Source organism: Pseudopodoces humilis, chromosome 14 (assembly GCF_049639895.1).
Source record: "Pseudopodoces humilis isolate 2021_Gansu_Grassland_sample_001 chromosome 14, ASM4963989v1, whole genome shotgun sequence".
Lineage (NCBI taxonomy): Eukaryota > Metazoa > Chordata > Aves > Passeriformes > Paridae > Pseudopodoces > Pseudopodoces humilis.
In genome coordinates this window covers 11,165,327-11,190,841 of record NC_142213.1, presented here as the reverse complement: position 1 = coordinate 11,190,841, position 25,515 = coordinate 11,165,327, and the positions used below count along the sequence as shown (strand labels likewise).

Here is a 25,515-nt window from a genome sequence, read left to right as displayed (position 1 = left end):
TGTGCAAGAACCTTTTAAAATGTAAAATAACATGATTCTCTGACAAATAGAAAGGAAATCATTTTCAATCTAAAAGCAGTTGGAAAATTCATGATGTGTACTCATTAAAAGCGCCTTCAAGATATCAAGACAGGCTTTCTCTGTAAACGCCAGATGAATAAGAATGGTAAGTAGCACTATGATGTACAAAATGCTTCAATGAACACAGTTGGTTTTGGTTTATGCTGCTGGGTTGACTTTTTTTAATCAAATCTGCATTGCTTAAAAGAGTTGTATATGTACCAAAAGTAGGAAAGAAGTAGGGTAGAAAATCTAATCCCACCTCTGTGTCAAGATGGTAAAACCAGCAATATTGGTGTTGCTTTGACCAAATACTGGGACAGTGGAGGAAAGCACCTTTTATTTTAAATTATTAGCTGCTTAAATGCAGCTTAAATGCTGATTAAATGCCTAAATCTCTATACGGAGAAACAATATCAACTCTTTCAGCACCAAATTAATCCCCAAATTTTGCCCAACCTCAGTACTGCTGACAATCATTCATACAGGGCTGCAAAGGTGAAAGGGGCAGTGTTGGGCTCTGAGTCAAACAGTGCTCACCTTGCTGCCAGCAGGAATAGAAGCACAGCTCTGAGTTATAATAATTCCTTTACATTGTAAAACTACTGAAGCTGCTCTGTCAAGATTTGGTCCAGTAGCCCCAAAGCCACTGTGAGCTTTACAATGGATTTCAAGAGGTGATACCTAAAATCAGTGATACTAAACAAAAAAGTTTGGAATGGAAATTCTACATATGATACTGTAGGGGATTAATTACTTTTTATTCAAGTGCCATTAAATTCACAAAGGGATCATCTAACCACTTTTTGTTCCAAGGACTCAGTTTCTTACAGCACCTGACCAGCAAGTCTTAGTCACAGCAATATTTGCCTTGAGCTGCAGATGATCAGCCTCTCACCCTCTGCTTTTCCACAGGAAACCCAGGAAGATGTTTTAAAGAAACAGGTGCAGTTATCAACACTTAAACATCACAGATGTTAATTAATCACCAAGAATAATAGTGACCTGGTTCAGCTTTTCATGAAGTCACCTATTTATTCTGCTGCTTCAGTTTTAACAAAAACCTGTGTAACAAACTTTTCTTCTTACTCCACTTTTATAGAGTGAAATCCTTAACACAATGGAAACACAAAATAAAACACCAATCCTTTGGGATGCCTCCTTATTTCTATTTTCAAAGTCTGGAGAAAGAAGAGATGGATTATGAGCAGTTACAGGCTCCTCTACTGTTCTTAAATCTTAATTATGTTTTATACTCTGCAACATACTTCATAAGGAGCTTAACTTTAAGCATGAGCTTAAGAGCCATTGAATCCAAGGAGAAGAAGGCAAAGTGTAAGAATGCTGGTAACCAGAAATGTTCTTTGGCAGGCCACAGGTATCATTAGCTCATCCCCAGGTTGACAGAGGCCATTGACACCTGTGGGAGATTTAGAATGGTTTGATTTACCTGGGATTTTACTGGTGTTTATTTTTCTGTTGTTTAATTTTTCTGTAATTAAAATTAATGAAATTTAATCAGATTTTTACATCTGAGCATGTGCTGAATCAGTACAGACAGTAAGCCTGAAAATGTGTTTTTGCAGCGCACAGCAAGGGCTGGAATACAATCAGTGTCCACACCCAATCCCAGTCCCAACATCCATCACAAAATCAGCCAGGTGAACATCTCTGTGGTGATGCTGCACTTCTCACCCACTAAACTGCACCAGCAGGGAGGATGGCAGGGAACTCCTGGAACTGCTGTCTTTTTGTAGGCATTTCCAATCCATTACACCAGGCTCGCCTTTCTCCTCAGTGCTTTGTTTCAGTATTTTTCAGTGGCATCAGAGAAAGATCAGTGCCATGTTACAATATCTACCATCCCAAGAACAGGGATTTTGTAACTCTATCCTTGACCCCAAGATGCTGCAATTTAAACAGCCTCACGTCAGAAACAGAAAAACATCAAACAATCAGACATACAGAATCACAGGCTGGAAATCATCTCTCCTGCTCTTTCCTTCTCCTAGGGTTTTTAATCTAACATGGGATTTTTTGCATGTGCATTAAAATATTTTTTCCTTACATTAGTATTGACTGTAGCTCTGGATCTTCCAGTGAAGGTGTTTGAAGGCAAAAGAACCACAGCACCATAGAATCACAGAATGGTATGGGTTGGAAGGGACCTTTAAGATCATCCCATCTAGTTCCAATCTTCCACAAAGACCACACTGGTCAAAGCCCCATCTGACATGGCCTTGAAACACTCCCAGGGATGGGGGATCCATAATTCTGATTTCCTCATGCCTGGAGCAGCCAGCAGTCAAAACGCCCTTCATCCTCAGCAGGGCCTGCACGAGCCCACAGAGCCCCACATCACAGGGAAGGTTCTCTCCTGTCCCAGGGGTTTTCTGTGATGATCCTGAAAGTCACTTTACCATTGATGTTGGCTGGCTGAGACTGGCTGGCTGTTGAGAGCAAGCAGCACAGACTAATGACATGGCCTTGAGTCTGCATAAAAATGAGAGTCCTGACCCAGTGGCAACAAGCAGAAAGCAATATTTGCCCACAAGAACAAGGCTTGGACAGTGCCTGTATGTGCACTGCGCCCTGCAGGGACTCTGTAAACCTGTCAAGTTATTCCCACTTGTCTGTTAGGAGCAGCAAGTACAATTCTGGAGGAGTTTCTGATACACATGAAACCTCATTCAGTTTTTAATTTTGAGACTGTTGTCTTTGGAGATTTTTGTGGTTTTGTGTTTTGTTTTTGGGGGGTTTTTTGTTTGTTTTGGGGGGGTATTTTTGTTTTGTTTTTTGTTTTTGTTTTATTCTGTTCTGTTTTTTTATGATATTCTCAACTTGAATGCTATTTTATCTCTTCATTGTAAGGCTTTTTGACTTATTCAACTTTTATTTTCCTGGGCTGTCTGTGAAGTGCTTCTTGTTGTCTGACCCAGCTGATGCTGGTACAGAATGCTCATGTATCCTTGCATTTCCTTGGCTCCCAGATATTGACTGGAGATCTGTGTAATTAAAGCCATGCTTCCTCACATGAATGCCTACTTGTCTGAGTAGGCCAGCAACTGCTCCTTATTAGGGTTTCTTAAGGGGGCAAAATTATTCCATAGTATATGTATTTTGTCTCAATTTATGTAGATGACAAATTATCTTGTCATCTCCTTTTCTTTCACTCTGTTTCATGCCTTTAGCAGCAGAGGGCAGGGCCTGTGCAATGCCCACCTCCCACCTGGAAGCACCTGAAATCAATCACCCTACTTGGGAGCCAGGCTCCCACAAGGGTTGTGTAACTTTCTGAAGAGGTGACCTTCCTCCACTGCTCAGGTTTCTGGTATCTCAGTCCATCTGTTTGGTCCTCTTGTGCTCCTGGCTTCCTTGGAATGGCCCTGGAGAACTTTAATCCAAGATGAAAAAGATAAGGACAATGGTCTTACCAATGTGGATTGAAAGGATTTGAAATCACCTTTACCACTTTTCTATGTTAACCAAAACTCCTGTCCAGTTAGGAACACTACAAGCATTTTGCATTTTTTAAAAATAAGGTACCTCATAGTGGCAATAGCTTACACAAGTATAATTGCACTGTAGTTCTATTAAAAAAAAAGTAATGCAAAACTTATACTTTCTAATTGTAATTCACAATAGTAATTGTGAATAATTTCACAAAATCTCTGGCCTTTTTTATGGCTATTTCTAACACTGAGCTTGTGCACACTATATACACACTGTAGAAAATGTAAGACAACTTCTGTTGGAGCACAGATATATAAAAGTGTATCATCAACTTTTCGGTGAGCACCCAGTGAGTGAAACAGCTACTGTCTGTACCTTCTAAACTACATAAATTCAGCAACTTACCTTTTGGATTCACACTCCTGCTTTATTGCACTCAAGCTTACAGACCTCTTGTATTTTCTGTTTATTGCCAGATCATCTATGCATATGCCCTGAATCCCTCCAGCACCTCCATCCCATCCTCCCTGGGCTCCATCCGGCACGTGCACCCTCACATCCTGCCCCAGCCCCTCCATGGGCAGCCTGATTATGCACCAGCAGTTGACACAGAGCAGTGCTTTCCAAATTCTTGCTGTGAAAAGCTTTTGAGGTGTTTCAGTAGAAGGCTGCTGGTTGTGAATACGAAAGCAGGGGCTTTCCCCTGCGCAGAGGCCCCTTCTTAAGTATAAAGTACAAACAATGAAAATGAAAAGCAATAAAAAAAGAAAGATCTGGGCTTTGAATGCTTCTTTGGGTCAAGCACTAAACCCTCTTTTGACAGCTACACAACCCACACTTGTTCTCCTCAAGAGAATTTGACCTCAAGTAAGGAATTGAACAAAGTGCATATTTTGTCTACAGTGGACAAATACGTTGTTCTAAAGCAACAAACTGCAGATAAAATATACAGATAACGATAGGGGAAAAACCCCACACTTCCTAAAATGAAACCCCACTATAATTTATGCAGATTTTAAAAATATTTTAAAAAGAAAAAAGTATTTTTTTTTATTTCATTGACTTTGTATTGTATGGCAGAAGCTTTTCAAAGCATTATACTTTTACTCCATTATTGATTAACCAAAGTCAAATAACATTATCATTTTGCTTAATGCATTTAAAGCACAAATATTTTCCCAGATGTTCTGCACAGGCACTTTGCAGATTTCAGTGGAAGTTGTTTACATGCTGAAACATTGAGCCTGGATAGAAACACTTTGCTGTGATAGCAACACATACCCAACAGTTTTCATTTACTCAATTCAAAAGGAAAATTGCTGCTCCTCCCTCTCCTTCAAATTCTCTTTCTCCAAGAAATATTCCTACGTCACTGGAAAAAATTACAAGCATGCTCGTAATGTCTGCGTTCGTCCATTTTCAGCTAAGCCCTGGTCCAAAATATCCTGAAATCATTTGGATTATTTTTTACTGGCTTCATGGGCTCTTATTTAGCCCTGAGCACACTGCAAAGCTCGTTTTACTCTTCCATAGGTGCAGTGCTCAGTGCTGCTGTGAGTGAGGCGTGCTGGCACCGGGGAGATCTCCTGCCCCACCAGAGGCTGCAGTGGCCCACGACAGGCTGCTCTGCTGCCTTTGACATGTCCAGTTATACCTTGCTTTAACACCAAAGTGATGTGACATGAGGTAAACATGGAGCCTGTGCTGCATCCACATCCTGCGGTGCCTGGCGGCGCTGGGACAGGCACCCATTCCTGGTGGGAGCTGCCTGTTGTGCAGCTGAACGGGCAGGGATGCACAAGTGTGCATCAGTTCTTTTTTCTTGCTCATCAGCAGCTTTGAAAATGGAAAGAAATGATCAGGGCAAGCTCCACCTTCAGTTTAAAGCCAAGTACAGCTAAAGGAAACATCAACAGAAATGAATGTGAAAGTAGCACAATTTTTGTCCAAGGATGTTTAATTTGTCCAAGCCTGCTAGCAAGTTCTGGTTGTTTTCTGAAGTGAAGGATAACTTAGTTTAAAGGATAAAAGGAAGGAAAAAAAAGAGATTGCCCAGCCTTTACAGAAACACAAGTATCTAAATTGACACTCAGAATGACATGTATTTCAACATGGGCTCAAGATTTGCTGTAATACACTTGTCTGCTGTAATTGACCAAAACTCCTATAGATTTACCTGCCACCATTCTATAAGGGAGAAAGTCTGTTTACAGAAGGATGATAATTATCACTAGCTTTATCCATATTCTGTCAGTGCCAAGGCATGGTAAGCAGTAACCAAATCCTCTGGCAGTCTGTGCAGCAAAGCACCTAACATGTTAACCCCAAAATCCCCAAATGCATGCCTAGATTTATGTATATTTTAAATATTTGCCACATACAATTAAGTGCACCCATCTGGAAATCTCTTTTGTAAAACAAATATGTATTGTGTATGTGCACAATCTATTAATTTCCTTGTGACCCGCAGGAACAGGAGGAACGTGAAGGGGGGGCTAAAAGAAGAGAAGTTCTTCAGGACAAGCTTCCCACAGGTGATGAGCAGATAGGAGCAGGGTGCAAGATTTTATTTATTATATATATATATATATATGTACACACATATCAGGGCAGCAGTGCTAATCCCCTGATCAACAGTCCATAAAGCAGAATTTTCCAAACTGAGTTCTGATTTCCAGGCCCTGAATATTCTTCACTTCCAGAATTAGGAAGAGGAAAATAAGAAATGGTACAGCTACTTACCGTTTCCTTAAATGTAAAGGTCAATTTTATGATTCCTGGAACATCAAAATCAATTCCAAGATTAAGTACTTTTAACTGCCATCAAGAAAATTGTAAAACAAGAGATTTATTATTTATGTACTTTGTGCTAATGCAATGTATGTTTGTTATCAGTACAGTATGGGCTATAGCACTAAAATAAACCAGCCTGCAGTAACTATACCGTTTAGGTTTCACAAATATTGCCAGCAGGTACCCTGGCACTTTGTTTGCCAGCATTAACTTCTCTGTTTTGTAAACACAAATATTTGGTTAAGGCATCTGCTCAGTCAAGAGCTGTGACTGCTGACCCAGGTAGAAGTTTTCAGACCTGTGCACAGTAGAATCCCTTCTAAATGACTGCAGATACAATTCACCATCAGCTGGGTAATTCCTTACATAATTATGATGATTCAGTCATTGAACCATCACTAAGGTTAGATACCTGTACTTGAACACGAGACCAATGGCTTGCTTTGAACAGAATTTAATAAAAGAAAATGCAGAACTTGTAGGTTCTGATTATTATTATGAATACTTGGGTCTGTTTGGAAAACAAATACAATGCTTTGCAATTAGACCCCTGATCTATGAAAGCACTTGTGCAACTATATAACAGAGCATATGAGTAGTCACTTCAATGAAATTGCTACTTTTATACATGAATTATCAGCTCATTTTAAATTATTTTCTGGATCAAGGCCTCTGTTTTACAGTCAGAGCAGCAGAGTTACAATGATGTAGCAACTCCAGTTTGGAGAAAAATACCATACCAAAGGTAACTGCATCATAAAGATATTCTTGGAAAGAGAATAAATGATAACTAGAAGAAGTGTCCATATAACTGCAGGACAAATATAATTATCTGTTCACCTTTTTTTACCTAGAGGATTAAAATAAATTTAATTTGAAACCTTCTAAGAAAACTCTCCACTACTTTGTTTAGGGGCTGAAGATGTTAATTCTCCAAGAACTTGGACAAAACCCACTATTTAAAATACCACTTCTGGTTTTTAACTGAGGTAAACAGAATGCATTCCAAATCTCCAATGTAGGCTATTGAAGTGTCACAGCAACTTGTTCAAAGCAATACATTCACTTCTCAAAGATTTTAGTATTATAATCGAAAATTCTCTCCTTCCGATGCACCTGAGAAGCATTAACTTCTTGGTGACTTTAAGAACCAAATCCTTTAATACAAACCTAGCTTTTCCCACAGGCGCTTGAAAATATTTAGCATTTTTTCAGTTGGATGCAATTTTCATAATAAAGTAGCTCACTTGGCTACCTGACACCACAGACAAAGACACCGAGGGAGCAGCTCCTGCCAACTTAGAGCATGATTGCAACCCTCAGCTACATATTAAGTAGGCTTTGAAATATCCAATTGCTGTAACAATGCAAGTAATTTATGTATTATATATTATTGTTGTCTATTTTTTCATTATTCATAACATATGTATTTTCTTCTGTAACATCCAGGCACAAGTCTTTCACACCCCATGTCTTTCAGTCAGCCTTAACAGAGCATACAACAGTTCTTACAATTATGTAATATTTAAATTCCACCTCTCTGACCAGTTTTAGGTTACCAAAGCAGCCCTTTGGTACTATTCTGGATGCCACTGGCCCATCCCTATGGACCCTGCTCCCTACATTTGTTCAAATTTCACTGGCAAATCTCACAGAAATGTATGGGAATGACATATATTTTTTTTTTCTGCAGCAAAATACTCAGCCCCAGTCTACCAAATCAGAAATGTTCATAGTTAACTGCATTTCTGGCAGTTTCAATGGTACAATTGTAAAACTATGGTATATTTTGTCAAATCAAACCCTACAATGAACCAAATGATCCTGGTTTATTTCCATCCACTTAGCCTATTAATGCAGGCTAATACTGCATGTTCTTGTGGCAGCAAACCCTAAAGTGTACCAGGAGACTCCAGTGATAGATTACATGTACATGCTGTGTCATATCCAATTAACTCAAATTGACTGTGTACTGCATTATGCTGTTAGTGCATGGAAGATCAATAAATATGGAGAAAATCCAACGAGGCGCTCTCCATTCCCATCCAATTCTAGTAGGTCTGAGACAGATCATGCTCCTGTGATGTGTGTGCTGCTGCTGAAGAGGGCAGGTGGTGCATAGACACCATTCAAACTTGGCCTATTCAATCTAAACTCCTCTAACTCGCCATTCATGCATAGCAAAACACCATCTGGTCCTATTTTGCCTCCAGCAATCACAGCTGACCAAAAACGATAATAACAGCTGTTGCAAAACAAAAGCCAAACAAAGGGGGGAGGGAAAGGTTAGAATGCAGTCCAGTGCTGCAAAATACTCCATGAAGTGAGAAATGGAAAAGGAGCCATTCAAATAGGAATCCCCATTGAAAAGAGTCAGTGCAAGACTTGTGGTTAAACTTGAGATATTTAATCCATCTGTCCTGCAAACCACAATGGTCAGGTGATAATATAAAATTGAGATTATGTTGCACAGAGGTATTTAAAGGCTTTGTTCTCCAAGTTAGAAACTAATGACCCTGTGTCAGCTAAAAATTAAACCTCCTTATGTTCTTTCATCATGTGTCAACCTGGGTTAATGTGAAAGTAGAATGTGGTTAACCGAGGTGATAAAGCATCTGAAACCTTGGGAAAAGAAGGGAGCAGATAAGTGCCTGTAAATGCTATGAAGAAAAACATTCTTAAAAACCATGCACGACACTGAAACCATACAGATTATTGCATTTTTCTTGTATAAATTGTGTATCAAGCGATTTAAACTAGCAGTTTTATTTATGACCTATGATAGCACAGTTATTCACTTAGTCTTAGGGAACATGAACACAAACTTGCACAGTTTGAAACACAAGATGTTCTGCAATATGCTATTGTGGGTAATGCAAAATATAATTTTGTGGCAAGCAGAGGGATGCTCCAGTTTTTCAAGATTCAAATTTTGATATTTAAAATGTACAGTCCTGCTTGATGATTAATTTTCCTTTTTTTTTTTTTTTTAGCTGCAGTAATTAAAACTATTTTTCCTGGAATTGAACATCAGTAGTTCAGCAGCTCTTAATCAAATGTGATAAAACCCAGGATTTATGAAACCATTTAATGAGTGCAATAACACCTGCTTCTCGCTGCAAATAGTTGAAAACAGACTTCAGTTGTAATTAACTCTTATCACTTGTGACATTTTTCCAACGATACTTCATAGGTCTTCAAAATGACAATTATAGAACTAATACACAATTACTGTCACATGCAGTTTAGCAATTATTTCTGAAGACATTTGTCTAAAGGTTTCAAAAGCGACTATAAAATGGTTTTCTTTGTTATGTAACATTGGTTAAAACTGACACACACAAAATCTCTCCCAACCAGCCTCTGTCGTGCCATTTCTAATGCACTTGGAATAAATACCCTCCATCCCAGGCATTATTAGATATCATGCTAAGGCTATTAGGAGCATGGGTAGCTGTCAACTAACACCTATTATGAAAAGCTTCAATTTACACATGATTTTTTCTGCTCCAAGAAATCTATAAATTTATAATTAGAATCTCTTGCTGTTCAATATTTGTACATAATAAACAGAGTACCTGAGGATGATGAAATATTGAAAGCTGAATTCATTATGAAGAAACTCACATGGTATAGTACCTCTTCCCTCAAGTCTCACTGCAACTTTTTGGGGATCTCTGTTGCATTATTTTTGGGTTGTGGTCTGAGCATGGTAGCCATGCCTCAAACAGGATTAGGATTCTGCTCAGGCTTGACACTTGCTGTTTTTAATTTTCATTTTATCATAAGCAGTTTAAGATTGTTGCCAGTGGTAATTTGCAATTTTTATCAAGACCTCTTCATTATAGCTTCTGACAGGACAGATGCTGTAATTAATCATGCCAGACAACTGGGGATAGTGGTCAGGCTGCATTCACAGCACAGATACTGCAGGCAAAGAAGGGAAACAAGAAAATAAAGGCTCTCCACTTTCTGTTCAGAGTGAAAATATATGAACAGCACTAATAACCTGACAACACACTGGATGTTAATGTTTCCAAACCCTTCATATCAAAGACCTGCCCCCTCCATCCTCCCCTTTCCATCATGTTCTACCTTAATGAGAAAATAAAAGTCAGACAGCGCAGGACCAGCCCAAGTCAAGAGCTGGAGGCTTACAGAGGGAAGCCCACAGCAGTAGCTGCATTTACATCTGAAACTCTCGGATACAAAGAAACCCACAATTTGTGCTGATTTGCATTTCTGAGCGCTGCTGCTGAGACAGGTTCACTTCCCTGTTCCCCAGCTCAGCAGCACAGGGCACCATGGCTGTTCAGTGACTCCACCACTTGCTTTCTCTCTCTGAAGTCACAGACGCCTCAGAGAAGTTGCCCACAACTCTTCAGCAGACCATCCTGGAGGGTACAAGAGCCAAGTGCTTGCTCTGTTCCCACTGGTACCTGCTCACCCAGAATGCTTGATAAAAACCCAAAGGAGTTAAAAAAAGTCCAAGAAAGCATTTGCAGAAGGAAACATTTCTGGTTTCTCTATCAAAGACTTACAGCTCATCAGTTTTACTGAAATGTGTTTATTCTATAGCAAGATAAAAGCATTTATTTTAGATAAGCAAAATACAAACAACTTAATCGCTGCTATCATAACTCATAAAAAAGTATAAAACAGCATAAAAACACAATAAGCAATGTAGCAATTAATAATTCATGTTACCAGTGTTTACATTAAAGCCTCATTTATGAAAACTTTACAACACATGATATGAAAAATTACAACTTTTAAAGAAAATATTTACATTGATTATTCAGTTGTGGAGTTTCATTTAAATATTCTACTGGTTTTACAGTGTATTAATAACTTGCATTTCTCATCTTACCTTTCTGTAATAACAGTTTTATTTAAGTGCATTTCCCTTTTAAAAATACAGTGTATTAAATCTGAAACTCATCACTTCAACACAGAATATAATATTCACATTTGTTCTGTAACTGGAATTAACATAAGAGGGTAAATGTCAATATATATTTTCTTACGAACTATGGCAGATTTATTTGGAGAAATGAAGTGAAAAGTTGGGTCAAACATTTAAGTCCAGTTACTTGCATTTGTTTTTCTGAAGATATTCAGGAGAGAAAAAAAAATAAGAGCTTTGGCAAAAATCTGTGATTTACTCTATTTTTTCATGACAAAAAATGCCATCAACTAACTCATGTCATACAAGTATGATTGTATGAAATCCAATCATAATTTTACAGGTAGTTACAACTGTGCTTTAAGGGCTTCATAAGTTCATACTGCCTTGAAGTGCATTACTCACTTTTAAAGAAAGAAGGGTTATAGCATATAACTCTGAAAGGCCATTTTGCAGTCATAAGGTCCAGATATTTATTAGGCCAGTTGATTCACATATAGTAGGTAAAGCTTAAATAAATTAAAAAGGCATCACATGAAAAAGAGAACAGCATTTTTTCTTTTAAACAAAATGATTTATAGTCAGCTAAAAGATGATACACAGCTACATTGTAGTTCTTTATTGCCTATCTAATAGACACTTTAGAGGATCATTTGATCTGTTATGCATCCCTGCATAACTACCATCAACAATTTACAGTTTTCAGCCAAATATGGTTTACCCCTACCCCCTCCATCAACACAAAGCCATGTTGTAAGATCATTTAGCTTCAGAAAATACTGACCTGCGATAATACTTGAGTCTGTGTTTGAGATTGTATTTGTGACTGGTGCTGCTGAGGTGCTGGCTGAGGGCTCCCAATAGCTGGGATGGGAGAAGTGATCTGCGGGGCTCCTGGAGAATGCTGCTGAGGAGAAGGCTGTGACTGGTGTTGCATATGCTGCATTTGCTGCTGCTGCATTTGCTGAAGCTGTATGTGCTGCAGTTGCTGTTGCATTTGCTGTTGATTAATCTGCTGCTGAAGATGCTGCTGCTGCTGCAAATGTTGCTGCATGTGGTGCTGAAAATGCTGCTGCTGCATTTGCTGTTGTATTTGCTGATGCATTTGATGCTGATGTAGTTGCTGCTGTTGCATCTGCTGCATCTGTTGCTGCTGGAGCTGCTGCATCTGGTGCTGCTGGCTTTGCATGGAGGGGCTGACTTGAGACGAAGACGGCGTTGCCACCATGTTTGAGCCCATGGAGCTTATCAACGGAGCTGCAATGTTTGTCGGCATGTTTGGGGCAATGGTAACAGAAGCTACAATCTGATTCATTGGCAGTCTCATGGTCAAGGGTTTTGGGGCAATTGCTCTGGAAAGAGGCTGTTGAAGAGTTTGGGGAGACGCCGATACCGTCGGGTGTTGAGAAAGAGAACTATTCAGAATAAGGGAGGAAGACAAATTTGTGGATGCCAGTGTTTGCTGAACGGAACGAATTGTCTGGGCCTCAGCAGATTCTGCAGCAGCCTGTGTTTGGAAAAGAAATTAATTGTCCTTTCAACAGAAAAAAACATTGTTACTGTTTACATGCTAATAAAAGTAACAGCTACTCAGAGACCTTCGCCATCTTTTGTTTTCAATCAGAAAAGATCAATCTGCAGTCTCAAAACAGTCACACATCACCAATACATTGTATCACCTCTTTATCTGCCTGCCTATATGGTACCTCCAGGTCTTCCTTGGACAAAAACTAACTTGTGCCCTTGATCAACACCAGAAAGTCACAGACGTCACATTTTGTTGCTGAAAGAGCTAGAACAGGCCAACACATTTACATGTTTTTTAGAAAACCCTGCTCTTTGGGAGTCAGCAGCACACACACGCCCCACCCCATGAGTTATCAACCAACAATCAACTGACACTCTTCAGACACTCACCTGAGAATGTAATAAATTGTGCTGCACAAGTGTCTATGCCATCCCTACCCTCAGCAACCACCTCACGTGAAAAAGCTACAGCAAGGAGGTCTTAATTTAGAGGAGATAAGATACAATGACTTTGAGTGTCATTTCCAGCTGAAATCTACCCAGAAGTCACTTGGCAGCCCTGGTCCCATGGATTTGGAGGAAAAAATATGGTTTCTGATGGTTTTGAAAAAGGAATTTAAGATTCACAAAATAATATCCCTCAAAGGTATTTAGAATTCCTGCTGCTCTTAAACTTAGCATTGTGATACTAGAGGCTTTTAGAATATTATCTAAGTCCCAGAGGCAACAGAAAAACACACCTTCTTAACACAAGAGGAAGAAATCTTCCAGCTTTCAAAAACACATGTATAATTTCTGATGCTGTATTTTGAATCATCAACTAAAATACACAGAAGCTTTCCATATGATTTACTAATGCTCTGCAGTTGTATATTCAAACAAATACTCTCAGGAGTTAAGATATCATCTTGCTTTCTTGTGATTGAATATATTTTTGTAATTGATCTTTATAAAATATTATTAAATAACCACCTTGGTAATATTTTACCCATGTTTTAATATTTTAGGTGTCTATAAGCACATTTCCATTTATGATATATAGAGGCAACAAAACTACAACCTGCACAGTGCTGCTGTCTAGAAATGTAAATTTTCAAGTAAGACAGAAGAGCTTTGTTTTCTTCACAGGTTTTATTTTAACTCAGGATCCATTAAAATACTCCATGGGCCTCACTGCCAACTAGTCCATTTTTTAGTACTCTCCAAATTCAGAGCCACTATGCATTTCTTTCCCCTCACCTGCAAGAATACTTAAGCTTTGTCACACAACAACTGCTCTCCAACTCACAGGCAAAGCAAGCCTGTCATTTGAGAAGCAGCACTTGAGGAAAAACAAACCTCTGCAAACAGCTTGCAAATATTAATGCCAAAAGGTCAGTATATTTTTCATGACTGAATTATATTTTTGTGGTGAAGTGCATTACTTTGCCTCCACAGCTCAAGGAAGATGTACAATTACAAAGATGTTTTCTGGTAATCATTAGTATGCCAGTAGAGAGATGAAATTATTTTTGCAGAGACTAAGCAGGGTTCAAGCAGCAGCACAACATCTTGTAGAGCTGTATTGCAGAAATCCTAGGATTCTACTCCTATTTTGCATACCATCCCCCCCCTTGCCCCAAATATTTCAATATCATTGGTAAAAGCTCACTTGCATTACATCGAAGGCATTATTAGGCTTACCTTAGAAACAAGGCTTGCTCTGTAGGCAGCAAGTGCCTTTAGGTATTCTTTTTTGGCAGCTTCAGTTTTTCTTTTATACACCTATTAAAAGAGACCACAATTTCACCAAATTCAACTATGAAGATATTTTTGCCAGAATGCTCTGAAAATCACTTGCAAAGAAACAAAAAAAAAAGGCCAAAAGATCTGAAAACATTCTACTGTTAGATGTGCTTTTTCTTCCCTGAAAGTTCTAAATATTTTTGCAGGTGGTTACAGGCTTTCATGTCTACTTGCTGGACTTGCACTACAATTTATGTTGATTATCAGGAATAACAAAAGGCTGCTATTTGACATCAGTATGAGCAGCCAACTGATTGACAAGGCTACTTATGCACTCTTTCCTTCCCCAGAAAACAGTATTTTATTGACTCCAAGTAGCAGTAATATTAAAATATTGATTATTTCAGATGCCAAAATGTAGCAGCAGTAGTCTAGAATAGCAAAATACACATGTGCATTTTTTTTCAAAACAAATATTTTAACTACATATAAAAAAAAAATCTGTACACCTTTAAAAAAGGTGGATCAAAGAGCTTGGACTTTCCCCAAAGCCAGAATGAGAGAATCCCATTGAGTTAAACAAGAACAGTTAGGCAAAAATTACTAAATCTGTATTTTTAATCATCAGTAATGTTCACCTTTAAATCATGTTCATTATCATCTGTTAGATCAGACTAAAAGTTTCTAAATGTATTTCAGAAACAAATACCATTAATCTCTTGCCAAAAGGTGTCCTATCTGGGAATTCATTCTCCCATAGAAGCTTCTATTAACTGGGAACAGACAAACAAAGGATGTTTTTTTAACCCACTTCAATCCATGTGCAGCAGTTCCATGTGTATAGGAAGAAGAATAACCCTCAAGGAAGTACAAAACCCATCACTCTGTACCAAGTTGGAGTTGGAGATAGCATTTCACACACAACATTGTAATGAGACTCAGAGGATTGGCTTCAAAGGTTAGAAATCAACACGCTTTGTAACAAATTCATAAGGCAGATCAAAGGAAATGGTAAATATGCTGTACCTTCCTCTTTTCTAACTTATTAATAGGAAACAAGGGCTTTGAAATAGAAATCATCAAAAGATGGTTTTAAGAGGACTCTAGGACACTATAACCTGAGCTCTTTTACAAACTGCCCTTTAAAATTTAAATACAAATACAGTCATTTAACACTACCTGTTGGCTCTTACAAAAAAATAATTTTTATATGCCAGGTTTTCAGCAAGTTCAAAACTCAATGAAGCTCTACAGAGGTAGAGTTCTACATCAGCAAGTAGCATGGTCCACTCAGAGCAGAGGTAGAGGATTTTTTTACAAGGATTACTATATTTTCTTGTGAGACAGCCCTGCACCAATTTACCTGTTTTTGTTCTTCTCCTAAACTGTCCCACATAGATGCCACTATTTTTGAAACATCTCCAAATGTAGCATTCGGGTTCTGTCCTTTAATTGCAGCTTGTGTGTCCCTGAAGAAAAGGGCATATGCTGACACTGGCTTTTGTGGCTCATTGGGGTCTTTCTTTTTCTTCTTCTTTGGAGTCTTGGGCTTCTTGCCAGAATCCGGGGCAGCTCTTTTTTCTCCAGTGGCCTAAGAAACAGTAAGAACAAGAACAGTCAATAAATGTCTCAAATAAGTCAGATAAATTGCAAAAAAATTATTGACAGTCAGTCATAATAATATTATATGGATAAAGCTATTGTGTGGGCAACACTTGGGAGAGTCCTGTTGTGCAGGCCCTTCTCTGTACCAGAGAGTACTTAGCATAATCTTATTGGATCTACTGGAACTAAATGCATGAGTAGCTACTGCTCATTTTAAGCACAGCTCTGAGAGCCACATCTTATGAGCTTGACCTGGAAAAGGACACCCCAATGTTAATTTGTATTTAAAAAAATTAAGATTTAATTCATAGCATATTTTGAAGAGGCCATCTTTCCATTTTCCACTGGCCATTTTCCATTAAGATAAAATCTCAGCAGTTGTCTCAAAAGGCAAAAGCTTGGAGGCATTTCCCAATTCCAAGGCTTAGACTGGCAATTTAGACATGGGCCAGGGGTTAAAAATCCCACCCTTCAGGCAAAAAGCAGCTAGGGGATCAAGTGGCTCTAACTACGTAAATATGTATCATACCTCTATGATAGTAATTTACTTTGATATTTTGAGGATCCTGTACAATAAGTTTTCCACATGTATAACTTCCATCAACTTAATGAGAAAACCCTTCATGGAACAGTCTTAAATTAGGCCTTTTACGTATACTACTATAACAACATTTGTACTTCATTTGGTTAATATTTTTTCCTTTTATAGGAGATTTATTTAAACAAAAGTATAAGTTTTAAAGTTTAAACTTCAGTTAGAAGAAAGCTTCTTTTCCTTCTCTCTAAACACATCTATGCTTTACACAACTCCAGAATACCAAAAATGACAAAACTGTCCAAAACAGATGCCTAAAGAGATTCAGCAAATCAGAAAACCTGAGCCAAATTATAAATAAATAAATAAATAGATAGATATGCCTATTCTTAGGCTTATTATTATGGAGCTAGTATGGAAATTTCTTAAGTAAAGGAGGCAATTAGCAAATTAATCATATTTCACTTTCCCATAACATTTGTATTTTAAATGACCACATTGCAGCTGAGCTGATACTGCCCCATCCCTGAAAATACAGCGTGAGGATGTGTGAAGCGTGCTCACTGCAGCACATGGAACAACTTACCCTGTTTGATTCATCTGCATCTTCTTCATTGATAGAGCTAGATGGGGAAGGAGTGGCTGATTTACTTGCAGGAGGGGAAGGAGAAGTGTGTGGCAAATTAGTGCCTCCTAAATTTAGCCCTAGCTGTGCACTCAGCTGAGACTGGTTAATGGTGGTGAGCTGAGACGGAGGCATAATTCCCGAATGAGCAGCATCAGTCATATGGACAATAGATCTCATAATCAGAGAGTGATCCTGGCGGTACTGGGAAACTTGTGTGTGACTCTGATCCTAGAAGAGATGGAAATGTTGGTTAGATGTTAGCAGTTACTGTACAGCAGTATCAGGTGAAGTTGTTTGCACAGGCTTACAGAACCAACACTGTCAACATGCAGTTTGCTTCCTTTCTTTTTAATGAATTAAATATATTCTTAATAAATTGAGTGCTGCAGTAATTGCCCCAGACTTCACTTTCCCTCCAAATGGGGCTCATTGTTTTGGTTCTTTGACTAAGAATTGCATTTCTCTATTTTTAAACATTTGTTTCCTTGATGTAGTGAGAAATACCATATAAATAGGGAAACAGGATGTCTGAGGATTCAGGAAAACATTGTCAATGAGGAGACACAAACTATTGTCAGAAAGTAAACAAATTGGGGCAGGATGAGGGGATATATGGAAAGAGAGAAAAGCATCTTCCTTTACTGGCTTTCAATTATTCTTGGCCATTAGAAGTAACAGCAGTAGGTATAAACCAGTCCTGTCTGAGTGGGATTTTAAAGCTGTTTTGAACACAGAACACTGCCCTGCCAGGTCTGGAGTGCATTCACTGCAGCAGGCTGGAGAACCAGCCCAGTAATCCTAAACACTCCTGAAGATCCCTGTTGGCAAGTACCACATAAAACTGGACATTTTTATCTTTAATCCAACAATCAAATGTGTGGAAGTAGCAATCAATATACAAATCACTGACTTTGTTTTTCTTGTATCCACATCTCAGAAACACAAGTGCTTGCATGGTTTAGTTTCTACTTTTCCTTGCGGGCACAAACTGTGTCCCCTACATCTGCACAACATTTACCACATTTGTAAATAAAAAGAAGCAATACCCTGAAGGTAAAGGCAGCTGCAATCTGCCTATGAAAACTATTTTTTTTCCTTTGACCACACACAGATCAATACACAATGAAAGAACATGTAAACAGAAAAGAAGATTTTTTAAAAAGTTAATAAGAGAATAAATAGCTCACAAATTGATTCAGCAACCTGATTAATCTACAGTCGTTGTTTGAACAGCCAGAAACATGAGAAATAAATTAGATTTTGAAAACTCTTTCATTATTAATAAGCCACGTTGCAATTAGTAGCAGGTGCAATGATCCTTAATGAAATGATACAGAACAAAACAGCAATTGTGGGAGCCCACTGGACTTCCACAACAGAGTCTGACCTTCCTGGTGCTCTCTTATTAAGTATGGATAAGTACAAACCAGTTTTCAAAAATCTGTGTCAGCATGAAGATAAAAGTTTAGCCCAAATGACTTTCCCTTACTTTTTATAACTCTGCCCTCAACAGAGGCAGTGGTTCTATGCTCCTGCAATTCTTTTCTTGGCTGGGACAAGGGTGGCCGTACAAAGAAGCAACACGTGTTAGAGAAGATGCACACCCTGCCTCATGTATCTTTATACACAAATACTGCAGCTCACTGCTTCCCTACGGCAGTAAATCATCTTAATTCTGAATTTGACATTCATGTCTCTTTCTGCTGGAGTTTATACAGCAAAAACAAACCCTTCTTTAGCAGAAAAGAACACGTGGTGGTGCAGCTGGGTCCAGTATGGATCAAGCTGACCTCACAAGCTCATGATCCAGATCCTGTGCACCAGAGCTCACCCTCATTTTCCCCATGCCTCCCCAGACATTGCCAGCTTGGCTCATCATCCATCCCATACCATGCTGCTTTTCCTACTTCTTAAATGCTTTTAATATTTTCAGTAAAGGACTGTAGTTCCTTAGAGATGAGTGTGTGTGCCAAAAGTGGAGCACTTGATATAGAAAGATCAAAACATCAGACTTATTGGCTGAAATACCCATTTGCTTCAGGGCACCTTTCTGTGAAAATTTACTGCTGTTAACTATAGGGTCATTTTGATTGTGACTTGTATTGGCAGTGGCATCTGGAAGTCATTCAAAGTCTTTTGTGAAACGATATCACTCTTTGCCCATTACTCCAATCATTTCAGCTTACAGACGTTACTTTATTGCATGAAGGAAAAACTCTGCTGTTATTTTCAGCAAAGCTGAAGATCCTCAGAATAACATTCTCTCATAAAAACTAACTTTCTTCATTATTGTGCAGACAGTACTTTCTTAGAGGTGTTCTACCCCTAAAAGCCTTGCTTTTGTTCTCCCTTTACTGATACACAATACAGGCCTTTCTGGCCTTTACACTGAGGCAACAAAATGTGATGACACGGGTTACAAACCATTTACTCCAAGTGTTGTCATTTTGCTTGCATCTATGATTTTATTGAGACTAAATTCTCTTGACTTGCACTGACCCAGAATCTAATTTTATACACAAGCCCATGAATTCTTAACTGTCCCTTTTTCTGATACTATTTGATGCTTGTGTGGGTTTTCTGCATCCACTTACTTAATTTCAGTTTTTCTTTTCTGTATCTTTTCCTGATTTCTTTAGCCTGTTTTTTTTTCCTTTTTTTTCAATCTTAAGAGCTTCTAGGAATGGCAACAACAGTATTTTGACCATTTAGAACTAAATTGATAAGATATATTCTATGAAAGAAAATGTTTCATATAATATCCAATCCCTTATTATTAGTATTATATGTGTATATGAAAACAAAAAACAACATATTTTCTGCACTTTCACATAACTTTTTAAGTTATATGGCTGATCAATATTAAAAAAAGAAAGGAACAAGTTTTTTATTTTTTGCTCTGTGGTACAGTGCTGTGGGCCTGAACAAGCTATGGTACCTATACAAGAGCATTCAGACAAAGAAGTATATGCCATTTTTTATGTGTGTACAGTGATTTGGAAAGAAGGCAGGGAGGCTAGTTCATAGCAATATTAAAGTCCATGGCATTTTTCCATAGCTCCTGAGCAAACAAAAGTCTTCTAAGAAGAGAGCTAAAATCAAGAAAACAAAAATTCCGTCAATTATCTTTACTCTTATTTTTTCCCTAATACTACCAAAGGCTAATACCAAACTGAAAGGATCAGTAGCCTTTCATTATGCTTGAGATGTTTATCAAAGAAATGTTTAACAATGAAAATCATCATCAGTGATAGCAGAATCACACATGGAAATACAAGTGCACTGAAGCACCCACATGACATCCTAATTACGTTACTATATGAAAATTGAAAAGCTCAATATCCAAAAATAATCCACTGAGAATACTGGGAGAATTTTAGAGAATATCACAAGCTCTTTTACATAAACTTAACCCGAAGTAAATGTGATACACGCATATTAAAAGCATTCCAGATTTCTGTAACATTAAGCAAAAACAAGAGATTAGTTCTGACAAAAATTCATTAACAAGCAAACAGTATCAAGATTTGATTAAACCTGATCTGCTTTACAGCCTTAGACTGAAGTTAGGCAAAACCTGGTGATCTTAAAACAAGTCAGGCAAAGCTCAACCACTGGTTCACTCAGCATGACAATCAAACAAGGACATAATGTAAGAAACCAAAACCAAAAGAGAAATAACTTGTCTAATTCCTCTGCAGACTGAAATGGGTTGGACTCAGATCAATCTGCTGCCATCCTACATGAGTGCTACAGACCCCTCAGGTACAGAGACATTTATTGAGGGGAACACTGGCCACCTCTCTGGCTCTTCAGTGACAGGGCAAGGGGAAACACCTCTAAACTGGGTGCAAGGGGGCTTGGATAAGGTACTGGGGAGCAATTCTTTAATGTGATGAAGCCTTGGACAGAGAAGCTCAAGGCCAGGCAGGATGGGGCCCTGACAACCTGGTTTAGTGGAAGGTTTCCTACCCATGGCAAAAGGGTTGGAACGAGATGATCTTTAAGCTGCCTTCCAACTCAATTTTACCTTTCTACGATTCTAACTACATACCCAGATTTAAGAAAAAAGCAAAATATAGACCAAAATGTTTTCCTCTTCTCAAAACAACTTTATGATGACTGTGTAGGCATACTCTTAAACAGCTGTCACCACCCTGTTGCACACATTATAAAGACATTCAGCATTTGGTTCATAGAAGGCCTCATCAAAGGAACTATAAAGATCCATCAAACTATCCTACTCTCAACAATTCTAATCACTTAAGACAGTCATGCCACAGAAGTCATATTTAGTCCTATTGCTAAAGGACATGTTTCACAGCCTCTGACAAATATATAGTTTATTTTACATTGGTTTGTAAAAGAACAAGTTCTCAAAAATATATAAAATATCAGTGCATCAACAGATTCTAGAAAGTGAATAATGGAGTAAGGAGACTTTAAAAAAAGAAAATAAAGGAATATGTAAACTCTCACACTTAAATTTATACAGTTTTATCAAAGGTGTTTTTCAATGTACCACGGAGTACTAAGTGAAAAAATTATATTAATAAAAGATAGTGTGTTCTTCTGTTAGCAACTCATTAAGCATCCAGTACTTAGTATAGCTTGTAATAGAGTTAGTATTTATTTTGACAGATAAATGCATCCAGCCATTACATTGAGAGATGTCCTAATTTCCACTTACTTACCTTGCATTTTAACAATCATTTCCATACAGTAATTCTATCCTGAATTCCTACCCTGATATAATTTTAATCTCTGGGAACATTCAACAAGACATTTAAAAATATAACTAGGAAATATAACTGCATATATTTTTGAGCAATACTGAAGTCTTGATTAAAATCAATGTCTACAGACTTCCATCATTTAAATATGCAATACCTCCAGTGAAACTCTGCTCATGTGAGGACAGATGGAAGTGCCCCATGGAAGTGCCTACAGCAGGATGTAGGGCTGGGATCTGACCCCACACTCCATGAGATAGTTTAAGGGAATTGAGAAATCTGCCAACCAATATAACTAAGGAATAACTAAGCAAAACCCAACATTTATGGTTATGTTCACTGTGCCCTGGTTTCAGAAGTTGACTTAAACTATTATACCTTCAATTGTCTGAAGAATTAATCACTGTCAATGTAACATAAGCTGATGCAATATTTTAAAGGATGTATTTAAGTTGAAGCAAATGCACTGCAATGTAAAGAGTGAAATCCTCAGTTGTCTCTCACTGTAAATTGCTTCCTTTACTTTTAGTCAAGTCAGCATATCTCTAGAAGAAATCCTCAATATTCTTTTTCTCCACAAGTAAAGCATAGATAAAAGAATCCATTAATCTAAATTTTTACAGGATTGGACTTCACTGCCCGTCAAAACAAATCAAACTAACAGGATGCTTTTCTCTGTCAGAGATTAAACCTTTACTTAATAGAATACAAAACAAGTTGCACTTGGTCCTGCCACCACTGGAGAAGTGTCCTTCCTCACCCCTCCACACACACCATCATCACTAATAGAGCTGTCAAACAGCAGTTATCAGGAGATCCTACATTCTTTTCTCTGGCAGTGAAAAAAACTCCCATGTTCCACTTCATGTCCCTGTAGAAAAGTAAACCTTACCTAATTTGATTCCCAAAAAAAAGTGTACAAGAAACAGTACATGTCAATTCGTAAAAAGAAAAAAATATGTCTTCATCTGGATCTAAGAGACAGGTTGGTGACAAGAAGTTCACACACATTCTATTGCCTGAAGAACATGAAGAACATGCCATTTTTTGTCTGTGTGCCCATCCAATCCCTCTACTCTCTTCTGTTCACACATAAATCACAGAAGAGACATGAAAAGAAAAAAAAAAAAAAAAACCAAGAACAAAACCCAAACCCAATGAACCTGAGGGCCCACTGATTTGTTCCTTAAAACAGAGCAACTTATTTTGGGGGTCATCAGGGGCTACTATGGGGGTCATACAAGACAGGCATTCTCAAAATCAAGTCACTCTTTTGTGGCACCATTTCTTGCTCTTGCACAAACTCGTTATACAACATGCTGCACAATACAGTGCACATATATATATATATACTGCATATATCATGGAACCTGGCAGTGCAAAGTATCAGTATTGTTCCTGCCTACCCCAGGCCTGAAATTTTGCCCCTTTGTGTTCTTGCATAGGCACCCGGGTTGTTTCCAACAACGATTTCACCTCTGAGCACTTGTTTAAGGCACCTCCTGCAAATGTCATTAATGCTTTCCTTGCACCACTGACAGGGATGGGAAGTGCAATGTGAGACCAGCAAACCACAGGTGAAAACCTCTTCTGGGAAGCACTCAGGGCTTGGGCAGCAGGAGCACAGTGACACCAGGCAGTGCAGCACCATCTCAGGGGTGTGATTCCAAACAGGAAGGTGGCAGGGACAGGGCCAACAACCCAGGTACCTGCCAGACCAACACAACTCCAGGTCCCAGGACTCACTACCTCTGCCACATGGTGCTGTGGCCTCTGCTGGAAGCAGTCATTCACAGCACACTCAGCTGTGGATCTCTAACCAAACACTGTGTTACATGGTGAAGATATACGCAAAGCTCACAAGCAAGGTCAAAATCACACAACCACCAAATTAAGTGACAAAGACTTTTCCCTGAAATGCTTATAATTCTTTATTCAAATTCAAATTCTTACTGGAGATGTCCCACCACCCTCTCCTGGAGTGTTTTCTCTTTGGGAACTCTGTTCTTACCCGGTTACTTTCCTCAGAGCCTGCAGGTTCCTCACAGGTTCCCCAGCCCACGCCAAAGGGGTCACACCTCTTGGTTGCCTCATTTGCTATCAAGTCCTGCTCTTGCAGACAAGGACAGGTTGGTCACAGCCCTCCACCCACCCACAGTGGCTGCTGCTGCTGTTTTAGCACCACCTAATTGACAACTTCTTTATAATTTAATTGTACACCATTTTGTAGAGACATTTTAAAACAGACTCTCCACTCTCTTCCTCCCAGGCTTCTACCATACTTTAAAGCATATTGAATCACACTCCTCTTGGACAAGGCACCCAACAGCATGATCACAATACATGTGTGACTCAGATCACAGATCTGGGCTCTGATCTGATGAGTCTCTTGGCATCAGGAGCTTCTCTCCAAATTAGCAGTACAAGCTTAGGTCTGCTGTATGCAAACAGTGACGACACATTGCAAACAAATCCTGGAGAGTTGAAATTAAGTCCCAGAACGTCAGATAAATGCTGTTAGCAGTTTTGTTACAACCTCCACAACTCAGGTGCTCGAGCTCCCAAATCAATGGCAGACTTCAAAGGTCCTTACTATGTAGTGGAAGGTGCATAATGAAGGAATGTGGGGAGAGAGTGTGAGGGAGCATGACAACTAACAAACATTATCAAAGGCAACAAGAATTGTGCAAGGAATTGCAGAGGGACAGACTCACGGGTTACACAGCATTTTTATGTTTAAAAATTGCTACAAGTGTTGGTAGCTGTGTTCAGGGACATGTTTTCTTTAGGCTTTGGGGGGATTTTTTTCTTCTCTATTTCTTTATTATTGTTGGTTTCTAAAGTAAATCAGAAAAGTAGGTCTCATTATGATTTGCATTACCAGACCCAGGTATGTTTTTCTTCCAGCTACCAGAATAATTAAAAACTATAAATAGAGACTTCACATTTCTTTAACACTTGCAAACTTAAAGTGGAAGCTGAGTATTGGGTAAGCTGTCCAATGGGAAAAATAAGTGGTAACCGCAGAGAATAGCAGAAATTTCAAAGGAAGTTTTCAAATTACCTGAGTGAGGGTGGCTGGACCCAACTAAACCTTTGCCAGGTACAGCACATCCAGACCAACTGCAGCTGGTCTCATTCAGCTGGCTTATGAAAACAGCACCTGATTTTAAACTCAGGAGGCAGAATAGATTAAAGCCAAGGCTTAATGCACAGTTGGTGTCCACAGCCATAGACGTCTGCGTTCCTTCTGAGCTCAGTTCTTGGGAATATCAGACACTCAGCTTCCACTCTAATTCCTGACAGCTTTCCCAGTGAGCTATATCCTTTCCCCCAGATTTATATGGCACCTCACAATATTTTCTGGAGCTGGTGGATCTTGATTTAGGTATTATTATTATAAAATAGTCACAGTCTCTTTTCCCAGTTCTGCCAATGTTATTGTGCTTCTCTTCTTTTATGCAGGAGTCCCTCATGACCTCAATAGGCAATAACCTACCTGTTTCAATTTTCACTATTTTTTAGTTTAGTTTAGTACCTGCAGTTCAGA

General features: G+C 38.6%; 1 protein-coding gene across 2 annotated transcripts in view; it reads right to left on the bottom strand.

The window, feature by feature from the left end:
• Window positions 1-11,070: 11,070 nt before the first annotated feature.
• The window catches only part of TOX3 (TOX high mobility group box family member 3), a 73,334-nt gene continuing 58,889 nt past the window's right edge, over window positions 11,071-25,515 (bottom strand). For both annotated transcript variants that reach the window (XM_005526360.2, XM_014255449.2), the window contains exons 4-7: window positions 17,191-17,460; window positions 15,828-16,055; window positions 14,423-14,503; window positions 11,071-12,719 (exon numbers count right to left, since the gene is read on the bottom strand). In XM_005526360.2, the coding sequence (XP_005526417.1) occupies window positions 11,982-12,719; window positions 14,423-14,503; window positions 15,828-16,055; window positions 17,191-17,460 (1,317 nt within the window). In that variant the 3' untranslated portion in view covers window positions 11,071-11,981. The remainder of the gene's footprint in view (window positions 12,720-14,422; window positions 14,504-15,827; window positions 16,056-17,190; window positions 17,461-25,515) is intronic.